The sequence below is a fragment of the Dermacentor variabilis genome, chromosome 2 (assembly GCF_050947875.1).
Source record: "Dermacentor variabilis isolate Ectoservices chromosome 2, ASM5094787v1, whole genome shotgun sequence".
Taxonomy (NCBI): domain Eukaryota; kingdom Metazoa; phylum Arthropoda; class Arachnida; order Ixodida; family Ixodidae; genus Dermacentor; species Dermacentor variabilis.
The window spans coordinates 113,768,509-113,790,649 of NC_134569.1; the positions used below are offsets into that span (position 1 = coordinate 113,768,509).

The 22,141-nt window shown below is 45.0% G+C and overlaps 2 protein-coding genes across 3 annotated transcripts; both read right to left on the bottom strand.

Moving 5' to 3' along the window:
* Positions 1–6,496: 6,496 nt before the first annotated feature.
* LOC142572586 (salivary anticoagulant protein P23-like) lies at positions 6,497–12,504 on the bottom strand. Its single transcript, XM_075681806.1, has 5 exons — positions 12,360–12,504; positions 11,512–11,570; positions 10,051–10,178; positions 9,019–9,201; positions 6,497–7,140 (listed from the first exon to the last, which is right to left on the bottom strand). Exons 1-5 carry the CDS (start codon positions 12,485–12,487, stop codon positions 6,832–6,834), a joined length of 807 nt encoding a protein of 268 aa, XP_075537921.1. The 5' UTR covers positions 12,488–12,504; the 3' UTR covers positions 6,497–6,831.
* Positions 12,505–15,589: 3,085 nt separating this feature from the next.
* Positions 15,590–21,697, bottom strand: LOC142572587 (salivary anticoagulant protein P23-like). 2 transcript variants are annotated; one of them, XM_075681807.1, is made up of 5 exons: positions 21,544–21,697; positions 20,356–20,414; positions 19,497–19,624; positions 18,726–18,908; positions 15,590–16,319 (listed from the first exon to the last, which is right to left on the bottom strand). In XM_075681807.1, the coding sequence occupies exons 2-5, from the start codon at positions 20,396–20,398 to the stop codon at positions 16,011–16,013; spliced, it is 663 nt and encodes a 220-aa protein (XP_075537922.1). In that variant the 5' UTR covers positions 20,399–20,414; positions 21,544–21,697; the 3' UTR covers positions 15,590–16,010. The 2 variants fall into 2 exon arrangements, with proteins under 2 accessions (XP_075537922.1, XP_075537923.1); XM_075681808.1 differs by having other exon boundaries at positions 20,356–20,425; positions 21,543–21,648.
* Between the last annotated feature and the right edge of the window lie 444 nt (positions 21,698–22,141).

Below are 22,141 nucleotides of genomic sequence, written 5' to 3' on the forward strand. Positions count from 1 at the left end.
TCTGTTTAGGCGCGAAGAAGGATTTAGTTGCAAGTTAGCTACACTGTGTATATGACCGCGATTTCTTACGGTATCAGATCTAAAGGAAACTAATAAAGTGTATTCATATAGCACATTTAATTTAATTACATTATATTTGACGAATAGTTCTGAAGTATGTGCATTAAATGGTAGGTTTGCAACAGAACGTAGTGCCTTTTTTGTAGGATAACGAGATTATTTATGGATTGCTGTGTTCCGTTACCCCAAATTAAGTTACAATAGCGCAGATGTGATGAGAAGAGTGCCTTAAATATCGAAAGTTTTTGAGGAACAGGCAATACAGGCTGACATTTTCTCAGTACGCCCAAGACCTTGCAAAGTTTGTTTTGTAAATGTTCTGTATGGTGATTCCATTTCATATATTCGTGAAAAATTACACCTAGAGATTTTACTGTAGAAGAAAATTCAATTTTATTATTATTCAACAGGAGATTGTAAGAATGAGAGAGCTCATAAAGTGGAGATTTAGATCGAAAGAGAATAGCTTTAGTTTTTGAGCAGTTAATTTGTAAAGAATTGCTAAGTGTCCAGCTGCATATTTTTTCTAATGTCAAGTTAGCTAGATTCACGAGATCATGTATATTTGTTCCTGAAAAAAAAATACTTGTATCATCAGCATAGAGTATGTATTGGGCTGAATGGTCAACATTTACAATATCATTAATAAATATATTAAACAAAATCGGGCCCAATATGCTGCCTTGGGGAACACCATATATAACAGGTTGCATAGAAGACAGAGTTCTGTTTATCGATACACATTGATTTCTGTTTGTTAAGTAGTTTTGAATTAGATTTAGGGGAACACCACGAACTCCATAACACTTTAGTTTTCCTATTAATGTTTCATGGATGATTTTGTCAAAGGCCTTGGACATATCTAAAAATATGCCGAGTGTGAATTTTTTTGCTTCAATATTTTTAAGTATCAATTCTTTTTGAAACAGTAGAGCACTTTCTGTTGAAAAGCATGATCTAAATCCGTATTGCGATTTAGTTATGACGGAATGTTTGTCAAAAAATTTGACAGTCTAAGATGAATAATTTTTTCAAGTCCTTTGGAGAATAGGGGAAGGACTGAAATAGGTCTATAATTCCCGAGAATGTTTTTATTTCCACTTTTGTGTATTACCGTCACCTTAGCATTCTTCATATTTTCTGGGAAAATGCCAGTTTGTAAGGAAAGGTTATAAATATGTGTCACACACGGGCTAAGTAGATCAATAACATATTTAATCGGTTCCATTTTTAGACCATTTATGTCCTCGCTCTTATTCATCTTAAAGTTTTTAAATACTCTTAATACTTCATTTTCATCAGTTGGGTAAAAAAATATTGATTCCTTGAACGGCACGGGTAAGTAATCAAAGGCACTATCTTGGTGTGAGCTCTCAGTTACCGACGTAAAGTATTCATTAAATTTGTCGGCTAACTCCTTGCCTTCGATAACTTCATTATCAACTACAAGTTCTTCTAAACTACTTCTTGCTCTACCTGGAGATATAATGGAGTGTAATTTATCCCACATTTGTTTGATATCTGTGACGCCCTCGAACATGTTATAATAGTAATTTCGTTTTGCTTGCCGTTGTAATTTAATGACCAAATTTCTACATTTTTTAAACATCCTCAAAGCATCTGGACTTCGGTTAACTAAGAATGCATGAAAAAGCCTATCCTTTTCCTTCATGATTTTTAGGATCTCTGTGGTCATCCAAGGTTTGCGGGCAAGCTTTGGTTTTTTAAAAACCTGAAGTGGGAAATATTTATTATAAACTGAAGTGATCGTTCGGATAAAGCTGTCGTAAGCTAAGTCAGCACAAGAGAAAGAAAATAAGTCATCCCATTGCGTTTGCGCAATTTCATCACGAAAGCGCGAAAGGGAGTTTAAGTTTACAGCTCTATAATATATACCAGAACCAGCCTGTCTGGGTGTGCAGTGGGATTGGTGTACAATAAAATATATAGGTAGGTGATCACTGATAGCAGTTCAAATAGTGCCAGCAAGTACGGAATCGGAGGGAAAGTTTGTTATGAACAGGTCTATTAATGTTGCACTCGAGTCATTAATACGAGTAGGAGTGACAATAACATTCGATAAAAAGTGGGAATCAAGAAGTGCCGAAAGATACTTTTGCTTATTTGTCCTTGCTAACATATCAATATTCAATATTCAAGTCATCTCCCAACACGAGTTTATATCCATTGTCGTTAACGAAGAAAAATAGTTTATGCTTACTGTGCTTACGTGCCCACAATATATCTCTTAAACGCAGACTAAACATTGAAAGAGTAACTGAATCTGTTAACGGCACTCACGTCGGCTCTGCACGTGCTTTGTGAGCATTACTTGCCAATGTGCATTTTGTTGCGTCGGCCGTTTCTCCGGGGCCTGGGTGTTGCGCGCAATGAGAAATCTTGTAGTGGCGTCGAATAAGATACGCACACCTACTTTCGTACACTAATACGAATAATAAATCCAGCGCGTGCAGCAGGAGTACTTTCGTTGCAAAATGAGAACATTGTTCTTGATACAACATTTAATCCTTTCAGTCCTCGGTGCTTAGTTAACTGCAGCGCCTATGGACATTTAAGCTTTCTCCAAGTGACCTGTCTGGTGATTCGGAACAATCATACAAGACGTTGTGGCACCTCTTATAACAATGTTGACTTTCAGATGCCGCATGGCGCAAACCTGCCGTCAACGGGTCCTATTTTATGCCCTGAGAAAAATTACGGCCTGCTCAAATTCAGAAATTCTACAGGCGTGTGCGTCCAGCATGCAATGTCCCATCTGCCATGAATAGGGTGATGTACATTTCCGGCTGTTTATTGTCTCACAGGCTTCCTGCCGTGAACGCGTCATGTTGCGGTCCCATTGCATTAGTTTGGGCTGTGAGACATACTTGGACCCTAGGGAAACAGCATTGCAATATTCTGTACAAGTAAGGCTCCGCGAGGTTAGGCGAAAGCGTAAAAATGGCGCAAAAAAGTTATGTGGACAACAAGGACAGGACAGGATTGCTGCTTGTTCTGTCCTTTTTCCCCGCTGTATTTTTTGTGCCATTCTTAAGACTTAATCATGAGCCAACTAGTATAGACGCACGTTTCAGTCGACGAGGTTAAAATTGCACTGCGAGAACTTTCAGCGAGGTCATGGGCAGTATGGGGGGGGGGGGGGGATCGATGAAAGGGCCAAAAGGTGAATATGGTGTACCGTAGATTCTGGACAGAAATTCGCCTTATATGGGAAGATACTGCGAAGTGTATCGACCTTACTTCACTACTTTCACCTTGGAGTAGCCTTCACATAGCACTTTCTCTTTAAAATTTATCGAACAATCTCCACACTGTCAGCGTTAAACTGACAGATGAGGATATTGCCACCGTTCTGTTGAACTACCCCCTTTTTGCCCAGCGAAGATAACAACTACGCTACAAACTTAGGGATATGAGCAATCATTCAGTGTCCCTTGGGACGATATTTGAACCATGGCCAGTTAGTGGCCTTGAAAGGACAGCTTTCATTGCAGCCAAATACTTTTCACTACTGCAGACGTGCGCTCAAAATACAAGGAACGATTATGTGCAGTGATTGGCATTCATTGTTAATGTATTGTTGTTGTTGTTTTTCGTTTTCCTTTACAACCTCTCGCACGTGTAAGTGTTCGCGTTTTCTAATGTGCCATTTTTGTTGTTATTTTATTTATTTTAAGAAAACTTTAATTTTTGTGTATAAGTGAAATGATGTAGCCAGGGGCGTACTGCTTCCGACATCTGCAGATAGACAATTCATTTATTTATTTTAAAATGTCTTATAATCCTAACTTTTATTTAATCCTACCAAACTAAGGCATTACCTAAAATTACTCTTGGCCACAAGATTAAAGGCGACAGCGTTCATAGGGGCGGGTATGCGGGTATGCAGGTTGCTCAGCACAGGAGGTGCGTTCATTGGACTGCTGCTTTACTATACCCAGTGTAACATGCCAGGCATGCCGCAGAGCTCACATATCCAATTCAGTTTAATTATTTGCAATGCTCTCCACAGCATATGTCCACTCGCAGTGTCTGTTTTCATTTGCGCAAGCAGCGAAATTACGGGTGTGTCTGATATGATATCTTACTGAACGTTTTCTTTGAGCAGGCAACATAAAAGTCCGGTGTCATATACCTGAGGACATCACCACTACCGGTGTTGTCTATGATACTGACATGGTTCTACAAAGCGCAGACCTGCCATTGCTTATAAAACCTGCTTGCGAAGATGTTGACATTGTGCAAATGGCAGCCTCAGGGACAGGCGCGGTGTCAAGGTTATAGTTAAGGGGTTCATGCATGCGCGCATATGTCAAGGTCGGCTCCTTCCGGGACACAGTTGGCCAATTCGTTCCAATAGCCCTTCATTGCCAAAAGTGCTGGTAGGTTGGGCAGGTGAACCTGCCCAACCTACCAGCACTTGTGGCAATGAAGGGCTTTTCGAAGGCCTTGAGTACAGGCTCAGTGGTGAGTACATAGTGTGCGGAGAACACAAAGGCACTTGCCATGCAATCATATATAAGAGCTCGACGTGCCAGGGTTCTCATGACTGCAGTTCCAAGTTAGGAATGAGTCAACTATATTTTAAAAAGATAAAGAAATGGTCTGGTAAAATTGGACCCAAGAACAAGCAACTGAAATTGTCCCGCATCGCCGACGTCGCCCCCAACTGTCATCCAGGCTGACTACGGCTTCTGTGAAGGAGGAGTTTACACACCTGCCAACTCTCCCAAATTTTTCTTGTAGTTTACAAATTTCGGCCCGTTTTACGATTTTGCGAATGTTGCCTCGGGTCTTACGAAATAGTAATTTTGTTTGCGAAAATGTTCGCACGTCGGTCCTAGTACCTTCCGTATGGAGTCTTTTGATGGCGAAAGATTGAAAGAGGGATAATTGCTTCGAACAAGTTTATACCAACGCGTTCTTGAAGCAGGTGAAGTTGGCAACAGCTAAGTCACTGAGAAAGTATATGGGAAGTGATGTAGAACCAATTCGTTACTTGTCGTTATTTAATGTTCCAAGTTTGTTGCTGCTGGGTGTGCTGCTTCTAAACTTACTGAGCACGTGCTGGTGGGCGAGTTGGTCATGCATGATTACAACGAAGGCGCCAAATAAAACAATGGACGAAGGAAGGAGACACGAGACAACCACGTAGGCGCCGACGTGGCTGTCTCGTGTCTCCTTCCTTCGTCCGTTGTTTTATTTGGCGCCTTCGTTGTAATCATTCTAAACTTAAATCCTCGTTACTAAACTGTGTATGTACCCTTAAATGACGTAGGCTCAGGGAAGCTTTAAAAAAATTCTTGCTACTGCTACATTCCCCCTCCATCCCTCCCCTCCTTTAGGCTGACATGCGTTTACATAACGAGCAATTTCGAACCCTCCAGTACCGCACGCGTTAGAAGTTGAGGGCCAAACGGAGGCAGAAATCAGCAAGGCTAACTTTTCAGGAGAATGGTCTGCACTATCGTATGCACCGATTCTCAAGGAGTAGCAGCCTGCTGCTCCTTGCTCTGACATGAGCTACACTTTCTGATGAGGTATCAGTTGCAGATTGGCAAGTCATAGCTCTACTAAGTTAATTAATGGACATCATCTGGCCACTCCTGAACAACCAGTACACTACGTCTGTACAAGGTGCGACGCATGTACTTGATACACTGGCTGCACTGCTGGCATCCGCTGAGTTGCGGAATGCTCCACAAGCTGCCATCATTACCCGCACAGAGAATCCAAAAGTGGCTTCAGCGATTGTCAACGCAGAGGCTCGTGCACTTCCTTCAACAACTGCCTGGGCGAACCACTACACATTTCAAGGTGTTCTTAATTTTGCGCATGTCCATCTATAACAGCGCATAAAACGAGAGACAAGCAGAAGATACGCACAGATGTTTCCCTTCGTTTTACGTCCAGGTTTTAGAGGATTATGAACCAACAAGCCCGGGCTTCCGCTCTAGTGAATTTTACGCAAGTGTGATCTCCCTGGTGGTGTTGTACTCTTCTCTCTCTCTCTTACATTATCTTTTTTCCTTCCCATTTCCCTCCCCCGATAGAGGGTTGCAAACCTGATATTGCGATCCCACTAGCCTCCCTGCCTTTATTTTTGTTCGCTCTCTCTCCCTCTGACCAGCATGTAAGGCAGCTGGCCCTCAAACATTACATTTAGATCTCCTTCGCGTGCCTCCCTCGAACCCTACAACAAGCATAATGCCATGGCTATCGCCACTTCTATTTGAAAACAGGTTATAATAGCTTTCACAGAACAGCATGCGTCAAATGCGGTCCTTTTAATCAGTGCCACGCCGATCCCGGGAGCACGAAGTGCCCAAGACACACAACACATCGCTTTATGCAGTTTATGCAGACCGCACCACGCAATTTAAAACAAATGGACACAAAAGAACCACACGCCGTGAACATTTAAATGTAAGTTTTCTTTATTTTAGGAACATATAAACACAGCGTCGTTCTTTCTGTGCTAGCACACAGTACACAAAGGTGGGCTTGCAATTCAAACGCTGCAGGCACTTTTCTCGTATAAGCCGTAAATTAGGCTTAATTTCTTTGAATAAACTAAACAGTGGTAAAGACGATAGTGAAAGTGCTCGCGCAAAGAAAGCCAAACGTTTCGCATACGGGACCAAAAGAGCATGACTTCGCTGGAATACGATACTGCTTTCTTCGTGGCATGACTGAGTCAAGGCCACTTGCGGCACTGTAACGATCTCGCGCGCTGCACTTAAAGTCCGATTAGACCCTGGGGAACGTGACCGACTCCACAGCACGGCGAAGCAGGTCCTTGTAGTCGTTGTAGAAAATGTGTCTTAGCTCGTCCTTGACTCTGGCCGTGATTTCCTCCTTGAACTTCTGCCTGCGGGCCGAGTTAAGGCTCAGGTCACTGTCGTACGTCACGTCCAGCCGGATGTCCTCGATGAGGAACGTGCGGAGAGTGCCATCCCGACCGATAGGAGCGCTGGCTTCGAACTGAGCCATGGTGTCCTTAACGGCTACGTTCACCCAGATGGTCTTCCAAATGGCAACCAGGGTGTCTCCTTTAGCCTGCGTTTAGTATGACAATGTAAGTGGATATCCCAGCCTGCAATGTTCATGCGGGCTATGCAGACCATGTGATTAGACACTGCTTGGTGCAAAATAAAAAAAAACTGAGGACATGGTGCCACCATAAAAACCGCGGCTAACAAAATTTTCGAGAGTGCCTTCAATCCACAAAGTAGTGATGTACAGCCACTGAGGTAACCTGACTACACGAACACCTTTATGTACCAAGAATTTTTCACATAAAATGCCCCCATTGTAGATTAGCAAACCAGGTGCTCGTCTGGTTGACCTCCCTGCCTTGTCTGTCCTTGCTCTCTCTCTCTCTCTCTCTCTCTCTCTCTCACACGCACACACACACACACACACATAAAAATTATGTATGAATTAAACCCACGCTGTGTGGGCCTGCTTCTTGGCTCTTGCGTACGCTACCTCCTTTACGACCACCTAAAAATCCATTGCTGGTCAGAAACTCTCCAGTGTTCCCCTATAGGCGTGGTTCCTCATTGAGAGGCACCATCATCAGCTTCCAGACGTGTCACCCAATGACATCGACGCCTGCGGAGCTTGCGGCTCTGCGCGCTGCACTTTGTCTTGTCAGCCAAGAACCTCGAAGGTGGTCAGTATTCAGTGATTCCATGGCAGCACTGCAGTATTTTCTATCAGCCCTGCGGCGCGTACCAGACGAATAACTGGTATTTGAAATTATAGAACTAATCAATACCTCGGCTGCGAAAGGGCACCACGTGACATTTAAGTGGCTTCCAAGTCACTGCGGTGTCATAGGTAACGAACACGCCAATAACACTGCTTGGTCGGCTCTTGAAGCCAGCAAAGAGCAGTCGATACTGTTATCAAGGACAGATGCCGCTAGATAACTACAAATGCTCACACGGGATATCGTGTTCTCCCTGTGGAACACCCGAAGTTTTCAAGGCACCACCTAAACTCTTCTATCCACATTCGCACCCTAGCTGGACTCTGCCGAAGCGAGGCTACCCTGCTTTGTCAAATATGATTAGGAATGGCTCTTATGAAGTCTTTTGCATTCCGAATGGGATGGGCTAATGACGCATCTGTGGTAGCGAGGGCACTCTTCAACGCGTTCTCTGTGACTGTCCTCATTGCAATATACAGAGACGATCACTCGCAATCGCGATAAAAGACATTTAACAGATAACCATTTTAAAATGCTGACATCACGGGCCATTGCAGTGGAGGACTACGAGGAAACTATCGCAGCTTTTAAATAGAACACACTTGGACAAGCGTTTGTAGCCGTAATTGATGTTTATGGTGCGACGAGTGCTACTGTGTTGTGCGGTGATAATTTGCGGTGATAGTGACCGACTGTGATTTTGTATCTCTGCCCCCTTTCTTACTCTCTGTCAACTTTCCTATCGCTTTACTTCCCTTTTCGCTCTCTCCCCAGCGTAGGGTATACCCAACCGGATCTTCCCCTCTGGTTAACATCCCTGCCTTTCGGCTTTCTTCTGTCTCTTTCTCTCTCTGCCTCCTTTACCCTGTTCGCAGGGAAGTGCATTGATTAAAACAGCAACTTTTCTATAATAGCGATCCCCAGAGATTCCATGACTGAAATTTTCTAGCCGAGCACTTGCATCGTCCCCGCGAATGCAATGTAGACTGCACTCCCAACCGCACTCCTTCCTTATCGCAATAATCGACAAGTAAGGTCATTAGATTTCAATGACGGCTTCGTTTTAGGGAAGGCGCCATCTTGTGCTCGGCAAAGTCAGGAGAAATCTTCAGGCCGAGACCCTCTCGTAGATACGATTCTCAGAGCCAATGCGGTCAGGGAAAGCAGCTAGCTCCCCCTCAGCGTCACAGTCGACACTGCGGAAGACACAAACGACTTACCAGCGAGGTGAAGGTAATGTTGAGTCCCTGCATGGCAAGGTTGCAGAATACTACGGTCTGTCCGTCGCGGAGGAAGGGTGCCTGACAGTCTCCCAGCCGCTGCAGAGCGGTGTCCAGGCCACGGATCTCGCCACGCGTCATGTTCACCTTCAGGTCACGGTTGGTGATCTGGGTCTTGTGCACCTGCCGGGTACGTCGCGCGAATAACGCGAAATGTGCAGACGTGTCAGAAGAGATTCCACCACTGTGTTCTCACGTGAAACGCCGTGATGCAGTGACACAGCCAGGTTGGCAGATTGGAGTAATTGGCAATCCATTGTGGTTGTGTAACGGAAAGGTGTGTAACGCAAAGGAATAAAGTGACTAAAGTGAAGCGACCGTCGCAGGGAAGCAACTAACATTCCGTCCTTTCTAGTAACCTCGCGCGTAATTTCGGGCGAATCTTCTCTAATGGGAATTCAACACAAGATTTCTCGTTATAGTTCTTCACATCACTATGGGCAGAAATGCTTCACGCGAAGATGCAAGTTGAAGGTAATGCCTGGGTTCTTGTGCAATTAATCGTTCTTTCTATCAAAATGAATATATATTCTAACCGTTATGCAAAAACTACCGCGAAACTGAAAAGAAAATAATTTTAAGTTAAGTCATATGCGTACAGAATTAAAGACATCAATCCCCGAGAAGTTCGGAGCTCAACGAAATGACGCTACTTTCGAAGTGATCTCTCTCTTCCTTTCCTCCTTTTTCATTTTGTTTTATCTCAGTGACCATTGTCGTCATTTCTAAGTACATGGCTGCAACTTCTGACCGACTACGCGTAGCAAATACTCTGAATACTATCTTGCAGCAGCTCGCGCACTGTTGTTACTCTTCGTCCTCTCAACTTCGCGGCTGGCTTACCTGCATCAAAATGCAATGTGTTTCCCGATTCAGAACGCACCGGGCGAGGGATACGGCATAATTTTATGCACGTTGCACCGATGTCAAATGTGAAACAGCGTCCAAGAGTAACAGCCCTGGCGCGGGTACCTTGAACCTGAAGTCCCCAATGGTCGCATAGGGGAAAAGCCGCGGCGATCCCTTCACGAGGAATGGCATCTTCTCCCGGAAAATGGTGTCCACAAAGGTGTTCGCATCGCTGACGCCCGCCGCCGCCGCTGTTTGGGGATACACGGCAGAATAAATGATTCAGAACATGTAGATTTACAGACTTGGATTGAATTTAAATACAGTACATGGAGGATTCTCGCACCAATTGATAACGAATACAACACGTGTCTATTACTCTGTTAGCGGCGCGAACAGACTCCAAAGGAACTCTCCACTGTTGCGTAACATTTATTGGTTTCATTGTCATTTCTTCTTTCTTTATTTATTTTGGTAATAATATTTATTCCTTTATTTTTGCTAGATAAGGTGAAAAATGGAGTAGCCGAAGTACTTTTTAAATCAATCTCTCTAGAGAAACTCAAGTATAACAGAGCAGAACAGAAATAAAACTTTGTGACTGCTGAGCAAATTCAGCCAACTTTTCCCCACAATTTATAGTTGTCGCATGTGACTGTGGCGGGGCATAACAGATCTGGTAGGCGCTCCATATATGCTTTGTGCTGAGTTCTTGAGTTCATATCAGTGTTCTCGTGCGCTGAACGGGTGCTTCGCTTTGCGTTCTTCCTGTTGAATACCAGCAGTCATAGTGCAAGCTGCGGTTGACGTGTCAACTGAGAAAGCTTCCTACGCGAACATATTGTCACGGTACTGCGAATATGGCGACAACGAACACCTTGGCCATTGTGAGGAAGAAGTCGACGACGAGGTTTGACGGCAGACTACCCGCCAGCTTCTCTATCTTGTTGTACACTGTAAATGGTCTGTTATTATATCTTCATTTACGTCCAACAACATATAAAGGAATAATTAGTCACTTGCGGTGGCCTTATGTTTACTACTAAGTTGACACATATGAACATTTACTGCTGCGAGAGAATCGTTAATCATTCAGTTGACGCCAGCTACGATGAACCGGACAGCAGAGACTACACCTGCCATTTACGCAGGCTCGTTACTTCACGTGCTGTCTACATAAGTGACGACAATTTCCTGTCCAACTCAGTGAACAAGGAACCCGTCCGTGTTCCGAAACGTCGGGATGATTCATCACACTTGGTCAGGGACCGTCATTCTCTTCAGCGAGAGAAAACCAGTAAGCAAAAAAAGTTACTGAGATGGTCGGAACCATGTATGTGAAATTTTTTGGCATGCATACCTGAAAGCTATCATGCACAATTTTTTATATCACTTATCTTTTCCGTGGGTGTTAAGCCATGATTAAAATATAATTGTATAAATTCAGGACAATAAAGCTTACCTTTTGCCTTACTCGCGTAGTTTGTTCGCAAAATGTAATTCACCCGAGCATTATCGGTTTTCTCCTCACATGAAAACTTGCCTGAAGTAATGGAAAGCATGCTGATGTAGCCCAAAACTCACCATAACCGACAGTTGCCAGCACCAAAATACAATACTTCAGCATGATGCTTTTATGTTCCCTGAAAAAAAAGTCAAACTAAATGTTACTTAGACCGTAAAGACACACCCAATGCGCTTAATGTTGCCAGCTTGTCAATGTGAAACCCGAATGCATCGGGTTTGCAGAACATCTTCAAAGCCATCTGTTATGTTCATCGTAGGCAATCCTTCTATGATAAGTGTCTGTGAGAATGAAAAAATTGCCCATTGGTTGATGAATTCGCAAGAATATTCAGGAATTTATCGTCGCAATAAATACGCTTTCTCTATTCCATTGTTCTCTTGTGTCATTTCTCTTCTTAAAATCGATGAGCAAAACGAGAAGGCAAAAGTGGGAACCTTGTTGTCGTTTTGCTCATCGTCTTCAATTTCCATCTGCCGCCTTCCCGTGTTTTCCCTGGTCTTCTTAAAATCAGTATTTTATAACTTATATATGTCAACTGACAGTTCGCTAGCACTGAAACCGCCTCATGGCCGTATTTTTCGCCGTTCAGCAGCTATACTTTCATTACACATCAAGAGCGGACTACTTAACAGTGAACTTTATCTACGAGCATCACCTTCACGGAGGGTCCCTTGCCTTGGATAAGCACTGTGCCTTGCTAACAAAGTAAGAGCTGTCACATTTCGTATGAACTGTCACTCAACCTCATCTAGATGCCCAAAGTGAGATTCGTTGTCTTCTCTCGGCAAAAGTATAGCTAAAGCCGTACACTTTCAGTTATGTCCTTGAACTTGTATACTCTAACGAAATGCATTTAAGGTCACGAAAGTGAGAACGAGTACAGCGTCAAAAAGCTGGCGCTCACCTTCCCACCACTCGCAGCAAGAAGTTTCGCTCGACTAAATCAGGCAGCCGCGACGATCGCACGCTGACGTCGAGGTCGGAGAGTTTCTTTTTTTTCCTTCCCCTGGCAACTTTCGCCCTCTCCACCATCGTAGTGATAGGTACAAGCCTTCGATGCAGTTTCACAATCTCAGCTTGCAGACAAACGAAAAGGAAAAGGAAAAACACGACCGCGCCAACAGCACTCTTGCACCTTGGTATCGCGAAGGATCAAACGTATGCGAAATCGGATGCGTTCTACGTGGCACCATTAGCAGCTTTGACGTCGCGCGCTCTGACTTCACAACTCTGTGTTCAGCATCGCCTTCACGTCTTTGTTTCTTCCCCCCTTTCCTTTTTTTTCTTTGTTTCTTTCTCTCATGCCCGAGGTGAGGGCTCATATAACTGTGTCAAGTGCGGGTTTTGGAATCGCGTTATTCTGTTCCATTTCGCCCTCTGTGTCTACCCGACCGGTCGTAGTTGGCACAACCGTTCAACCTTGCCTGCCTTGGCGCGACTTTTTCGTTTTTGCTGACCCACATCACGGCCGGCATTTTCTTTCTTTCCGCGAATCATCCTCTCCGCACGTGGATCGGCCGTAATTACACACGTGGCGTGCGACGGCGTGCGGAACTGCATCTGTTGCTTGCGGTGTGACCTCAGGGCACCACACTCGAAGACGGCGGCGCGCGAACCTTGCAGTTTGTCCGTGCGTGGTTGGTGATCGCCACGACGTCGCCCGGCTTCGAGCTCGACATAGGCTAAGGGGTTGCACATGTGTTTGCAAGCAGGCGCGGCGCGCGACAAGGTCGTGTTGCCCGGCTGAGTCACCCCAAGTTTCAGCTTTGAATATTTATGACGCGTCCTTCACGGGTGGTCCCCTTCTCTTTGGCGTGACAGTCTGAAGGAATTCATTGATCGTCTTAGCTTTGTTCGGGCTCCTTCACGCTGGTCGTTGCCGAGTTTTGGCGCATAGCCCACGTTAGCAACTACTTGCGTGGGCGTTGGCTGTGCCCGGATATGTACTACACCGTGTGCGATTTTGAAATATGACGGCCCCCCGCAGCTTTCGCTAAGCATGTGAAAGCAGGATTGTCGTGGCGAGCTCACGTGGCGAAATATCGCACGCCAGACTGGGCTCCTGTAGCAACATACACTCAATGGAAGAAGAAAGTATAAATGGTGCGAAAATAATGACAAAGAGAAATGTTCTCATAAATATAATTACAGTCAAATAACCTTTGGCAATCGAAACTCAATAGGAACCCACAGCGAAGAGGAAAATAATGAAAGTGATGATGATGAAAACGTTTCTTGAGAGAGTAAAGTGGTCTTGGAGATCCTATGGGTGGGGTCCCAGGTCCTGGGCTCCACTGACCTCGGCTGCCCGCCGGACTTGGTTCAGAAGCGCCTTTTGCACCTCTAGGTCCGAGCTGGCGCGCTGTACCTCCCATTGCTCCATACTGGGGGTTAATGGTTTATCTAGGTAACTATCTAGATTTCTGGCTTTCATTGTTCGTTGCGAGAAATTGTGAACTTCAGCGATGCGTTCAAAAGGAAAAAAAAATGAAGCTGCGAGGTCTACTTATCTAAAAAGTAGTTTTCCACATTTTCAGAAGCGAAAAGACATGGATGTCGATTTGGTACCAAGAACTCCCCGCTGTGACCAAAAATTTTAAGAAAATTAGAATAACAGGAGTTTTAAATGTAAAAACCACAACTTGCCAACTCGCCGCGGTGGCTTAGCGGCTATGGCGTTGCGCTGCCTAAGCACGAGGTCGCGGGATCAAATCCCTGCCTCGGCGGCCGCATTTCGTTGGCAACGAAATGAAAGAAAAAGTGCCTGCGTCCCGTGCATTGGGGACATCTTAATGGTCACCTGGCGGTTAAAATTAACCAAGAGCGGTCAAATTTACCCCCACCGCGGCGTGACTCATATTAAGATTGTGGTTTTGCCACGTAAAACGCTAGCATTCAATTCACAATTTTGCCAACGAGAGGCGCCACATTAATGGGGTCCTCCTGAATAACTTTGGACACGTTTGCTGCTATAACTGCACCCAACGCCCGGTAAAATACCCATTTCTTTTCTATTCCAGCAACCTGGGCTGGATTCCTCATCGCTGGCTCAGGCTGAGCGCAGCCACTTAGCCATTGCGGTCGGTGAACACATAAATGTCAGTGCAGTTAATTTCTTCTTGAGTTGTGGGTATTATTAGTAGCATCAGTTATTCAAGAGAACTCGGAACGATCAGCCGTTATTCGGAAGACTTCTTTGACGAATGCCCGTGGTGAACAGACACACCCACAGTAAGACACACCACATGGGAGTGCCCCAGGAGGCCTCCGCACATAGACAACCCCATATTACACCGACATCCACCAATGAGGAATAGGCAGTGGGAGGCATGGCTTGCAGACGAAGGTCGGGAGAGCGAATCCGCTCTTCTGGACCAAGCCCAGCGAGCCGCTCGTGCCAGTGTGGCCCTGGAATAGGGGCCCCAACCATCGTGCCTTATTTTATTTGTATTCAATAAAGTTTTTACTCACCACTCACTCTTTGCGCACCAATTCATATACTTTGTCTCCTTTGGAAAGATCGAAAAAAGGAAGTAGTGATATCCTTTCTCAAAACTAATCCCTGCAAACTATGTATAATAATAATAGTCATATGAGTTCATTTTTAAAGCAGCGCTCACATTGCATCAAATGTTTGATTGAATGAGATATTTGATGTTGTAGAAAGAATGCAGATGCGATTTTTTCTGACCTTTGCTGGCCACCATGTAATGTCAATACTGGGGTCACTCTGTTAGCTCCCACTTGAGGCTTTGCGTATTGCGTAAATCTAGGAATGTTTCACCAATAGCAAAAAGAAAGAAAGAACAATGACAAAATAGAAGGCGCTTCTCCTGCAACGCATATAAATTTGTTGCCTATAAGTCCCAGCGAGGAAGAAGGAAACTATTCACGGAGAACAATCACACTGGTGTGTGTGATAGAAGAGCGACCACAGTCTCAAAAATGTATCGAGCTCGAAATATACAACAAGTGTGACGCACTTGAATGGTGCACCACTGGCACTAGAGTATAAGAATGTGTAGTGAACGGTGTTCCAATTTCCGCGTGAAATCTGTGTCTGATGAGCAGAAAAAGACACACAGGCCACAACAAACGCTGCAACTGAAATAAACACTCAGCGAGACACATGCGTTCTTCTCTCTATTCTTTTTTATTTTTCTCTTGTCAGAGTCACGGGGTGTGTTTGTTAACTTTACGTGAACTACATAGGGCACAGCCCTAAATTGTTCAAAAAAAGAAGCACCCCAACTTTGCTGTCGACCGAACCTCTAGATCTCAGAAATGAGATGATGCTAACGAGCATTTTACTTTTGTTTTTCGCTGACCTGAAGCTTCTTGCTTCAAAGACAACAAAATGTGCTTTTAGGGATGGGATACAGATATATTTACTCCCGCAATAGTTCTCGCTACGCCGTAGCGAAGCAATGCATTTTCATAGTTAAACCACCGTACAGCAAACTTCTCGTGCTTATCAGTTTCGTAGAATTTTTGGTGTGTGTGTGTGCGCGCGCGCGACGCATTCCGGCGCGTTGACGTGCCTCTCCGACACGTTCTACGCTCGCGGAAAGTAGGTGTCGGCAACGGCTCTCTCGAGCACCCGCTTGTACTCGTTGTAGATGACCTCGTACAGGGCGGTCTGCACCTTCTTCTCGAGCTCCTGCTTGAACTCCTTCTTGCGGTCGTCGCCGAGGCCGAGTGATTTGTCGTACTTGGTCTTCAGCTCGAGCTCCTTGATGCGGAACGTCTCCACGCTGGCGTCCTTGCCAGGCAGCGCTGCCGCCGCGAAGTCGGTCAGCACCTTGGTGGCGTTCACGTGCACCCAGATGCTCTTGATCGTGCCCGCGAGGTTGTCACCCTTGGTCTGTGCGACGAGAAGCGCAAAAGGGAGGTTATCAGCTCCTCGCGGTAAAACATGGAAGGCGTTGGAACGTAAGCGGGACGATTTTGGTTGTTCCTCTTTCGCCCCATTTTCAAGAAACAAGTTCAAGCGTGAAATTAACAACGTTTCCTATGGTGTTAGGCTGCTGAGCACGAGGTCGCGGGATCGAATCCCGGCCACGGCGGCCGCATTTCGATGGGGGCGAAATGCGACAACACCCGTGTACCTAGATTTAGGTGCACGTTAAAGAACCCCAGGTGGTCGGAATTTCCGGAGTCCTCCACTACGGCGTGCCTCATAATCAGAAAGTGGTTTTGGCACGTAAAACCCCAGAATTAAATTAATTAAAATTAACAACGTTTCGCCGAGTAAAGTGATACCTTGTGTTCGGGACGTTACAACGCAATGGCGCAAAATGGTTTTCGCGAGAATGCTGTCCACGACTATTTCTATCGACAGATAATATAAAGTGGTGAACAACCTAAGACTGGCAGTGGTAAATATGCCACCTCAAAGAGAACTGCTATAGATGCGCCAGCCAATTATGTACACTCATTTCTGCGACGTCCCGGCGGATGCGAACTTCTTACAGTATCGCGTTTCTCAGGGACTGCGTTTTGTAGCGGAAACGCAGAAGACAGGTGCAGCGCGGTTTTGTGGGTGGAGCTCGAGCAGAATTATTTGCTTGGTCAGCGCCGTATAGGCACTTCAAGACAGTGACATTCCGCGTAGCCTACAGCTTCTGTGAAATTCCGTGAGGACGTTGGCTGACGTCTAAGCTGCTGTCATCTGTTTATTATTTCTTGGCGTCGCAGATTCTCGAAAGGAAAGTCATTATAAGTGTTCAGACGCAAGTTTTGCGCAAGATCTGTAGTGCCGCATGGTATTAGTTAATATAACAACGTTCCAAGCTGCTCACACCGTTTTCCAAAAAAGAAACAGGCAAGCAGGCTTCTTGCAGCGCTTCACGACACTCGTTGCATGGAGTGCCACACTAACGATAACAAACGTTACTCCTCCACAATATATTTTGCTCCTAGAAACGTATGGTGTGCGGGCAAGTTGCGAAACTAAGAGTTGAGATAACTCTTGCGTCGATACGCTTGATTCAATGGGCCTTAGGTCCATGACACTGTACTGAAAGAATGCAGGTTACAAGCACTCAGGTGGCTGATAAAGCGAACAATACACAAAACGATGAGATAAACGTTATGTGTGAGATAGCATCGCGTTCGTAACAAACAGCTGCGCAATACCATGATGTACCGTAGAACACTAGTACATATTAAACGACCATCAAATTATCAATAAGCACATACAAATGTTGGTCTCTACTTCGCACTGTTCCAGCACATAGCTGATGAGAGTGCCGAGTTTGCTATCCTACTAATTCACGTGGGATAAATCTAGCAAGTACAGTGAAACTCGTAAAACGAAAGCACTAGGTGGCTACTGGCAGGACTGGACTGGTACGCGCTAAAGAATTACCGTTGAATATTACAACAGGAACCCAATTTACGAACATCTGTGCTCAAGACACCTATTACCTTCATGTCACTCGTTCCGTGATTGACCGTACGAATTATTTTATGAAAGGAACACTTACGCATCCGGATCTGACCTCGGCGGAGACAACTTTAGGCTGAATTTTGACGCAGCCAGAGCATTATGAATGACTATCAGAGTAAAGCCCTGAGTTTTCTAAGCTATCACCCTATTTTAGGCTCACCAAACAATAAGCGAGAGATACAGCATCAGAACAACGGCTCGGCCACCACGAAATACGATTACACTGCGCAATTGTCTCTCTATGTGTTTCAATATGAATTGGAGATGCCTTAGTTAGCGGCCGTGCATAGCTGGCTCATATCTACAGCCCGATTTGCACGCACAGTTTGTTGTTCGGGTATGGCTTGTGCCAGATATCACCACCCTAGTTGTCACCACCATAATTTTTATCAAGGATTTTTTTATAACATCTGTTGCGGCAATCTCCTGATGCTGGTGCCCAGGTTTGATCACCCGTAAAACAAAACAATTCTGCGCATTCTATGAAAGCGAAAAAAAATTCATTTTTGGTGTAAATATTAAAGCAGTATGCTTAGCATTCAGGAAGGATTGAGTTGGATCCTGCGATTGGACAGTTCACGACACTTGGCTGCTGGATAATGTGCGGCTTCAAACAGCAGTAGTAGCCGTAAATGACTTTATTGGGGTCCGGAGGAGCCAAGCAGGGTTCTGCTAGGTAGGTCCAGCAATTTGTTTTCCAATTGCTTACTACGCACTGGTCACATGTGCATCGCTGCATACGAATATCATTAATGTTTGCACGCTATGCTTTAGCGGCACCTCCGACGACGGGAAAGGTATCTGCAGCCGTCTGTTTACCTTTGCCGTGAAGGTGGTGTTGATTCCGCTCAGGTCGAGTTCGCAGATGACGGTGGTCTTGCCTGCGACCAGCACGGGGGGCTGGCAGCTGCCCTTGCGGTGTGGCGCAGTGTCCAGGTGTCGTATGGCGCCTTCGGTCGCGTTGACCTTCAGGTCGCGGTTGAACAGGCCCGTGGACTTTATCTGCGTGTTCCCGTTTGCGGGCGTGTCATGTTCAGTATGCCACTTCTTTTAGCGCTGCAGTGACTGACATGTTTCTTGTTTTCTGGGGGAGGGGGGGGAGCAGATTAGTGCATCTCTGCAATATTTACCTGCAATATCTCTGCAGCATGATAGCTTCGAATTTACTTCGCAAATGACACAATTTAGATGCGAGCCTTGTGACAGATTATTTAGGACGCCTCGGCTACTGAACCACAGGGGACTGAACAGCGCCGCCCCTCCTCATTTCCAAGAAACCTGAAGCGACTGCAGCGATGACAATTCTGCATACGCGCTGCATATTTGCGACCTCAATGCAAGTACTGTCAGGTGCGGTGGCTCCGAAACCTTTGTCAAACACTGTTATTATACGAATCGAGAAGTATGTTACGTGTTATCAATAAGTGCAACAAAGTTCATACCGATAAAAATTAACTAAGATTTCATGAAAAATATGAAAAAATGTTTTTTGACACGACCTGCTTCTTTGAGAGAAAATGAAAGGGGAGAAGAGCAGCACTTAAATATTGGTTTTTGTGGCAAGACAAAAGCCAAAACAAAAAAATCTACCTTGAACTTGAAATCGGGAATGGATGCGAATGGGTATATTCTGGTGTTTCCCCTAACCAGGGAAGGCATCTTCTGCTGAAGAACCGTGTCCATGAACACGTTTGAGTCCATAATAGTCGCCGCCGAAGCTGATAAGAGAAAAATGACAGATGAAGAAAACGTATCCGCACAGCTTACGTCGCTCACGCGGTCAGCTCCGCAACCTCTCAAATCACGAATTCTTTTGATCCATACATTTATTGCATGAATAGGAATTTTTTTTAAATAACACACAATTGGGGAGGATTTTCTTTTTCTGTACACAATGCGCAGCCATAGCGGAAAAGTAAGGTTATAAAAATATATATAGACATGAATAAAATAACATGGATTACATAGCTGCCATTTGCATATAGAAAGCAGTCTTACAAATAAGTATAAAAGGTGCTTGTGTTACTTGACAAGATTGAGTACTTCCGGAGTTCTCCGCTATTATGATAATTTTCTCTTGGGCACTCATATTTATGGATATAGTTATTTCATTAAACACTTGCAAACGAAAGAAGCAACTTAATAAATTTTCTTGACGTAAGTTAGGTAAGCAAATTCGTTTCTTTTTTCTAAACAGAAGATTCCATCAATTCTTCGAAATATAATAAAATTCCTACAAATCCGGTGTTACTGCTGAAAATGTCAAGCAATGCGCATCTCATTAATACATGAAGAGAATGCTTGTTAATTTTTATACCTAGTGCTTCCGGCAGTGTGGTTTGTAATTCCATTCAAGAAGTTCCTCATGCTTAGAGTACCATCGTTTATACATATATTCATTTAACTCGCTGTCCTACGAATAAAAACATCCTTTGCCAGTTTTACTTACCGTAGGCCAGAACGGCAGCAAAAATCAGGTAAAACTTGTGCATCTTGATGGTGTTGAAACTGCGAAATTTCCGGAAACAATCATTAGCTTAACACGTTGTACTTCCTTCGTCTCAAGTGATAAAAACCAACAGAGCAAGTAGTTTCACAAACGGTTCATAAGTATGTTAATGTGGTGGTCGCAGGCTGAATTTCTTGGCCGCAAGATTACTATCTGTCATACCTTGCGAACGTTGCCAAGTATTTTTTCTTCGATATCTCTAGCGGGTCCACTGTGCGGATTAATTATACGGTCTTATCATTCTCTTTCTTTCTTTCTTTCTTTCTTTCTTTCTTTCTTTCTTTCTTTACAGGGATATCGCCAAGTAGGGGCAAACGACGGCCTCATTTCTGTCGAGGTTGACAGATATCCCCACCTAAGCAGGTACCAGATAGGATGAAATACGCAGTCTCTTCGAGTGGTTCCGGCTATTTTTTGTGCCGTTTCTCGTCACTTCAGTGGATTTTAACATAATGCACGTGGATGTGTGTAGCGATCGCCGGAGAAAAAAAAAATTAACGATGCCCCCACTACCTTGCAAGCGGCTCTTGGTACAGAAAGGTACCATAAATACACAGTAATTTATTCTCTAACAGAATAAATGAGATATATACACGAGCTTGCTTTTAGACTATGAAAGCGTTGGCCGCATCATACCAAACATTTAAACAGCATATACGCTTCATGCTTTCACCTCTGACAGCAGTGACGTACACCCGCGAGCAAAAGCATACGGACCAGGGATTGCGCGGTAAAGCTGATTTTCTTCTCTGCCTGTGAGTGTAACCTGAAATCACAGACTGCAATCCAAACTTGTCGTTGCAAATTTTCTAGTGCGCTCGTCAGTTTCCGTTTGTGGATATTAATTACGGAGAAATTCTGTTTTTTTCTTTCGGCTACCCTGTGGTCCGTATACTTTTGCTCACGGGTGTACTCTAGACCGTTTGAGAATCTTTTGACGCATCTACCCCGTTTGTAGCAACAGATTATGTCAACAATTGTGAAATTAAATATGAAACATTTACGTTGTAGGAAGCACTAGCAGTCGTTGTTTCACATGGCTAAACCATCTAAGCGTAGCGGTTGGCAGGCGCGCAAGCAGCGCGGAGGCAACGTCGCCGGCAGCGTCGGCGACGGCGCTCGCCTTACCTTTTCCGGCTGACTCCGGCAAGCTGTTCGGGCCGACTGAAACGGGAACCCGCCCTGTGCCGCTGACGCTACGTCTCCGAGCGGTCGCGATCCTTTTTTCTTCTTTGTCTCTTATCTTATCCTGGAGGACGCCTCGCATAATAAGCGGTGTGCGACCCTTGAAGCAAGCCCTGTACCCTCGCGGGCAATCGGAAACCAGTTTCAATCCTCCCCCGTCAGCCGACCTAACGGGGACCAACGCGCACTTTCTTTCTTTCTCTCTGCTATATGACGTGAGCTTTACCCTACCGTTGTGCAAGCTAGGAAAGATGTGTGTGCACGAGTGTCCGTAACGCGAGCGTATGTCGATTGGTTGCGTGCGTGCGTGCGTGGGAGTGTGTGTGTGTGTGTGTGCGTGTGTGTGTGCGTGCGTGCGTGCGTGCGTGTGTGTGTGTGTGTGTGTGTGTGTGTGTGTGTGTGTGTGTGTGTGTGTGTGTGTGTGTGTGTGTGTGTGTGTGTGTGTGTGTGTGTGTGTGTGTGTGTGTGTGTGTGTGTGTGTGTGTGTGTGTGTGTGTGTGTGTGTGTGTGTGTGTGTCAGCACATTCATTTCTGGTAATTT